At 34.1% G+C, this 7,253-nt stretch overlaps 1 protein-coding gene across 1 annotated transcript; it reads left to right on the forward strand.

Moving 5' to 3' along the window:
* Positions 1-4,619: 4,619 nt before the first annotated feature.
* Positions 4,620-5,646, forward strand: LOC125811890 (serine/threonine-protein kinase STY13-like). Its single transcript, XM_049491441.1, has one exon. It carries the CDS (start codon positions 4,798-4,800, stop codon positions 5,644-5,646), a length of 849 nt encoding a protein of 282 aa, XP_049347398.1. The 5' UTR covers positions 4,620-4,797.
* Positions 5,647-7,253: the final 1,607 nt, after the last annotated feature.

Here is a 7,253-nt window from a genome sequence, read left to right on the forward strand (position 1 = left end):
GAGTCTGCCATGTGTATCTATGAGGCACAATTTCTTTGCAAATAGAAAAAGGGCTATAGTTATGAGAAAAAACTAAACATTTCTCTGCTGTTTTTTGTTTCTTTTCTTTAATCCGTGTATTTAAGATGGTGACTAGTTGGTAATACAGGATATCTGATGTGCATGTCAGATTATGGCTGTATTTGCTGAATTTGTTCAAAGTTATATCAGGTTCTGAATTATATATGAAATGCTCATCTGTTGTATTTTCTTTTCATACCTATTGTGATATGCTTTACTTAAGTCGAGGGTCTATCGAAACAACCTCTCTACTTTCACAAGGTAGGGTTAAGGTTGTGTAAACATCACCCTCTTCAGACTGAACTTGTAGAATTTTATTGGGTATATTGTTGTTGTTCAAGGGTTGGAGAGTAGTTATGTTTATCCATTTAATAACATTTATTTTTACCATAATTAAATGATAAAATTGATATTATATTTCATGCTATTAATTAACCATATGCACAAGATTCCATAAGAGATAACTTATTTATCGAAACTTTAGTGGATAAAGTTACTTGATAACTAACAAAACAATTGAGATATGTTTGGTGGTAATTTGGTACACCATACATGTTTCCTTGTTCATATGTAGTAAAATTATTTTTTGTTAATTCTCGTTCTCATATACTTCAATTATCACATTAGTTGATGATTGTTACTATTCCTTGTTTATCAAATACTGTTCAATGCTTTTTATTTATTTATTTATTTATTATGTTGTCTTGCTTTTGTATGTTTTTTTTCAAATTGCTTTAGTAGATGAGTTGAGTCTTTCGAAAATGACATTTCTACCTATTATGCGTATATTCTATCTTTTTCGTACCCTATTTATAAAATTACATGTTACCGTCATAAAATTTAAGGGTCAAAATGTATTAGAAAATAACTTAGGTGGGTGCAAAAGCCATCATAATAATTCATATACATTAGAATGCAAAGAGAAGTCACAAAGCTAACGGCGTCGTTGAGAGTTATAGGATTTTGGCCGCAGACGGTGGCTTTAGCACTGTGATTGCTAGGGTTTAGGCTGGAAAAGACGACGGAGTAAGATGAAGCCGGTAGTAGGAACAACAGTGTCGAACAAGGCTTACAATCGATATGTCAAACGGACCTCCAAATTCATGGCTCATGATGAGAAGGATGAATGCAACATCGGTGACCGTGTATATACTCTCTCTCTCTATATATATAACATTAATTAGCAAATATTATTTAAGTTACTACCCCGTTCATCTCTTCCTTTTAACCTGTGTTCTTAAAAACTTCTTCATTAACCCCACCCCGGAGATGGCCAACAAGAAGTCCTGTGATTTTTTTGGACTTTTTTAAGGCCTTAGAAACATCCTAGGAATTTACAGGTTAATCCATCGTTGTTATTAAGAAGTTAAAAGTCTAACAATATGCTGAGGGTAGTTTTATACTACAAACATATTTACATACTTAACATTAATTAGCAAATATTATTTAAAACAGACATAATTTACATATATTTTTAGGGAAAATACAGGAAACATAAAAGACTTACATGACTTAGACGGAGAGAGCTTTCCCTTTCGGGAACCCCGACTGACTCTTACACACTTAAAACAAACTTTTCTACAAGCTGGGGATTACAAGAGGGATTTTAGGAGTTTTTGAATTGAGTAGTGGAGATGATTTTTCTAAACATTGGGAAGGGGAATATGTTGTGTGTTTTTCTCTGATGTTTCTTTTTTCTTGTTCTTCTTAAGTGTGGAGGAGAGTCTTTATATAGAGATTGAGGGGGACTTACCATAAAGCGTGGACAAATCCTAATGGCCAAACGTGGCCGACGCACTAAGATAGTGGAATAAAAAGTAGTGGCCTAGACTTGGCCGACTCTTGAAACGATAAGCTCAAATAATTCATGCCGGGTACACATTTGGGCCCCATCGCACATGCCTTATTTTCACTTATTGACACAAACTTTGACACAATATACAACGCGTGCTTATCAGTTTTTTCCTCTTTGGAGGATAGTGATAAAGTAAGCACTCACACGACAAATGTGGGCATACCCACATGGCACACTCTTATTCCTATTTTTATTTGTCTTGTTCTTCCCCTTCTTCAGTTTGTCTTCAAGTGTCAAGGTTGTGCAGAGCTACGGAATCAAAACTCATTCCTGAATCATCATATATATATATATATATATATATATATATATATATATATATGCATATAGTTGTTATTAAATCGTTTTTTTCGTCAGTTTGCTTATTATGTTATTTTGATCTTTGATTATCTGAGCAATTTTAATTATGAGCTTGTTAACTTGCAATTGGCTTCAAAATAGTTGTTTGTTTCAATGCAAATAAAAAGAGCACCTAAAATTACACATATCTAGACTCATTGTAGAGATTCATTTCATTTCGTAATTCTTGTCTGTTTGTTGGTACATGAAGTTGGTTAAAAATTAGATTTTTTTCGTGGGAATGTTGCTGCTGATGTTATTTTGGTTTCTGAATTCAAGGCTCTAAATTATGAGCTTGTAAACTAGTAATATGACTCCAAAACAGTTGTTTCTGATGTTTTTCGTGCGTGATTGATTCTTTAATGGCATTTCAAATTATATTACACCTTGAGCTATACAAGACGAGAGAAAAGGGTATACTTTCCCTGTGAATATTTGGAAGTATACTATATGAAAATACACTTCTAATCATGAGTTTGAGAAAGAAGGCGGGTGGTGGGATATAAGTTTTTCGTGAAGGGGAAGATGTGCCAATTCAAATATAACTGTGATTCGTCCAATCACTAATTTTATTTTGTTTTTTTCTTCTTATTTATTAGTAATTTCTAAAACTTTAAGTGGAAAAATTCATTAAATCTAGCTTAAGATATTTGATTCGTCCATCCACTAAATTTGCCTTGTTCTTATTTATTAATATTTTCCTTAAATTGAAAGTGAAAAATTCATTAAATATCACATACGATATTTGATTCATCCAACCACCAAATTTGCCTTTTCTTTCTTTCTTATTTATTAGTATTTTCCTTAAATTCAAAGTGGAGGAATTCATTAATTCTAGCTTACAATATTTGAGTCGTCAACCACCAAAATTGTCTTATGCTTATTCTTATTTATTTCTACTTTCTTAGATTCAAAGTGGAAAAATTCATTAAATCTAGCTTACAATATTTGATTCGTCCAACCACCAAATTCATCTTGTGCTTCTTCGTATTTATTACTACTATCTTTTATTCAAAGTTGAAAATTTTATTAAATCTAGCTTTATTGTGGTAATTATGATTATATTCCTTCAATCCAAAGTGGAAAAAATCATTAAATCTAACTTGTATCTACAACCAAATACATTCACATTTCAAAATCACATTTGTAGTGTGAACTTATTGCCTGATTTACTAGAGTTAAAATAAAGGAAAAATCTCAAGCACATGTATTTTCTTTGATGTTTACTAAGCTTATAAATAATTAAGAACATTTATAATCAATAATAAGAGAACATTTTAAAATTTATCCTCCTATTTATTGCCTGACAAAGTAATTTTTTTTCTTTCAAAATTTGAACTAAAAGTAAATAATAAAAACACAATTTCATGTGTTCAGATGTTCAATTGAAATAAACCATAATTTAAGTGTCAAAATGAAATTTATTGAACACTTAAACAATTCTAATGCAAGTAGGCCCTATATAAACTCTTACTCACACATGTAACTTGTGATTGAGTACACCATATGCAAAAAAGAACCAAAAAAAATTATAGTGATTTTCTCCTCTTAGCTAAAGAAAATTCTTTTCTTTTCATACATTACTCTCTATGTGTGTTCTTTTTTTCTCGTGTTACTTCTCTTAGTTTTTACGTCGATTTTTCTTCAGAGCTCCAGTGGTCGGAAAATTGATCGGCGTCGGAAAACAAGTAGAGTCATAATCACAATCTAGGTAAATTTACTTTTTTTTTCTCCTTGATTTTGCCTTTGATAATTCATTTTTATGAATATTCTGTGTTTTAATTAAAGTTTTACACTAGTGATTTCTTTCCATCTGTCCTAGCCTTGGTAGATAGAGTTGCTTGGTACTTGTTGCTGGTGGGAAGTGGCAGGTATCCCTGGAATTTGTCGAGGTGCACGCAAGCTAGCCTGGACAGCATAGTTATTAAAAAAAGAGTTGAAATTGGAGTAATTTTTTCTCGTTCTTCCTCTTAGATCTATTTTTTTTTGACAAGTTTAGCCTTTTTATTTATTTCTGTAATTCGGAGTTCTGCTGAAAGTTATATCTTCCTGCACTATGTTTGAATTTTGCATTATTATTTTTTTTGCCTTGGGAAGTTTGATGGGGAGATTGTAGTGGTGAAAGTTGAAATTGGGGTTTTTTTCCTTCGTTTTGTTAGTTCTATTTTTTAGATAATTGCTGCCTACCTCTAGTATGCTTGTCATCATACTAGGTTGATTTATCAAAGAAAAATGTGATTGGGCTATTCATACAAAGAGGAAACAGGGTTACTCAGTTTCACAAGCATTTGACCTTGTCAGTTTACTTAGAATAATTGATTTTGATGAACCTAACCGTTTCCATTTTCATGTTTTGCAGAGCTGTGGAGGTGCGGTTTTGATTTTAGAAATCTTCATGCAAAATAAATAAGTCGGATTGAAGCTTTGCTGTGGTAGCGTCTTTATCAGAAAAAAATATTGAGGCTCCAAAATTTGTTGGACTTGTAGACTTGAATCAAAACCTGTGGCAAAATTTTTATCATAAACTTGGTGAGGGGTCAAACATGTCTATTGAAGGTTATGGGATGAGCAATGCTGATGGTTCTGGTGCAATGTCGGTGGATAACAGCAGTGTTGGATCAAATGATTCTCACACTGATATTCTAAACCAGCAGGGTAATCACATCCACAATAACTATTCTGTTGCTGCTAGCGTAGTGAGGGGGAGAGTTTCTAGGTTGAGTGATGATGCCCTTGCGCAAGCCTTGGTTGATGCTCAATTCCCCACCATTGGGCTTGAGATTTATCATGAGTGGACAATTGACTTGAGGAGGCTTACCATTGGACAAGCATTTGCTCAAGGATCTTTTGGAAAACTCTATAAGGGAACTTATAATGGTGAAGATGTAACCATCAAGCTTCTAGAGAGGCCAGAATATGATCTTGCGAATGCTCACTTTATGGAGCAGCAATTTCAGCATGAGGTCATGATGTTGGCAAATTTGAAGCATCCAAATATAGTACGATTTATTGGTGCATGCCGTAAAGCCATGGTGTGGTGTATCTTGACTGAATATGCAAGAGGGGGATCAGTGCGTCAGTTCCTCACGAGGCGGCAAAATCGAGCTGTGCCATTGAAGTTAGCTGTTAAGCAGGTCTTGGATGTGACAAGGGGGATGGAGCATGTGCATGGCCTGAATCTGATTCACCGAGATCTGAAATCCGACAATCTACTGATTGCTGCTGACAAGTCAATCAAGATTGCAGACTTTGGTGTTGCTCGAATTCAGGTGGTCAGGATGGTTGAGGCGGCAGAGACAGAAATCATGACTAATATCAGAACGGCATGTTTCAGGTGCTTCCCTCGTCCTACGGCTACAGGGAAAGAGGAAACTGGAGGCAAAAGATGTTGAATGGCAAAACTGATTTTACTATTCCCTATTATTTACTGTTGTTACTGTTCTTTTCTCCATTAGAATTACTTGGAACAAACCAAGTAGCTTTGGTTTTGGTTTAATAGAAAATATGTTTTGGAGAAAAGAACCAATTTAGTTTTCACTATCATCAAAAGTTGCACTGAAATGAGTAGTATCTCTCAAACTTTAATCATAGACTAGTAGTCATAAATCAGGCTTTATTTACAATCCGTTGGTAGACATTATTCTAAAATTTGTATTGGATTAATTATTTACTAGTATGTTATTCCCAATAGTTAGGAATATTGAGGTGGATGCGTAAGTATGCTAGAAGAGATAAGATAATTAAAATTAAAGATATTTGAAATAAAATAGGAGAGACCTTCGTGGAGAATAAGATGAGAAAAGTGACATTGAGATAATTCAGATATATGAAGAAGAATTGCACAAATGCATGCCCCAATGAAAAAGTGCGATAAGTTGGCTATAATGAGTTTAAGGAGAGATATATAGGCCGAAGAAGTTTTCAGAAAAGGTGATTACACACGAAAAATCGGGAAATTTGGGCGATTCTTAAAAAAGGGCTTATAAATGCAGAAATGAGCGTTAAAAAAATGGTGTGAGTATACGAAAAGGTTCCCCAACTCATTAAGGAGGTCCTCATAAAGTTTTTTGAGAAAAAAAATTCAGGTGCTCTGGGCGCCAGATACATGGGCTAATAATACACACGAAAAATTGAAAAATTTGGGCAATTCTTAAAAAAGACTTGTAAATGCGAAAAATGAACGTTAAAAAAATGATGTGAGTGTACGTAAAGGTTTCCCAACTCATTATGGAGGTCCTCATAATTTTTTTCGAGAAAAAAATTCGAATGCTCATGGCGCCAGATCCATGGGCAAATACATACAAAAAATAGGGAAATTTGGGCGATTCATAAAAAAAGGCATGTAAATGCAGAAATGAGCGTTAAAAAAATGGTGTGAGTGTATGTAAAGGGTCCCCAACTCATTATAGAGATCTTCATAAAAAATTTTGAGAAAAAAATTTCAGGTGCTTTAGACGCCAATCCATGGGCATCACAAAAAAAATAGGGGAATATGACGATTCTTAAAAAAAGCTTGTAAATGCGAAAATAGACGTTAAAAAAGGTGTGAGTATACGTGACGGTTCCCCAACTCATTACGGAGGTCCTCACAAAGTTTTTTGGAAAAAAAAATTGGGGTGCTCTGGGCGCCAAATCCATGGGCAAATAAACACGACAATTGGGGAATTTGGGCGACTCTTAAAAAAAGGCTTGTAAATGCAAAAATGGGCGTTAAAAAAATGGTGTGAGTATACGTGAAAGTTCCCCAGCTCATTAAGGAGGTCCTCATAGAGTTTTTTGAAACAACATTTCAGGTGCTTCGGGCGCTATATATATTGACTAATACACACGAAAAATCAGAGAATTTGGGTGATTCTTAAAAAAGGCTTCTAAATACGGAAATGAGTGTTAAAAAAATGATATGAGTGTACGTAAAGGTTTCCCAACTCATTACGGAGGTCTTCATAAAGTGTTTTGAGAAAAAAAATTCAGGTGCTCCAGGAGCCAGATTGATGGGCTA

Source organism: Solanum verrucosum, unplaced genomic scaffold (assembly GCF_900185275.1).
Source record: "Solanum verrucosum unplaced genomic scaffold, falcon-dt-bn FXZP01000238.1, whole genome shotgun sequence".
NCBI classification, from domain to species: Eukaryota; Viridiplantae; Streptophyta; class Magnoliopsida; order Solanales; family Solanaceae; genus Solanum; species Solanum verrucosum.

Excerpts from the sequence above, each read along its gene's own strand:
- LOC125811890 (XM_049491441.1), top strand. The coding sequence starts at position 4,798 with ATGTCTATTGAAGGTTATGGGATGAGCAATGCTGATGGTTCTGGTGCA.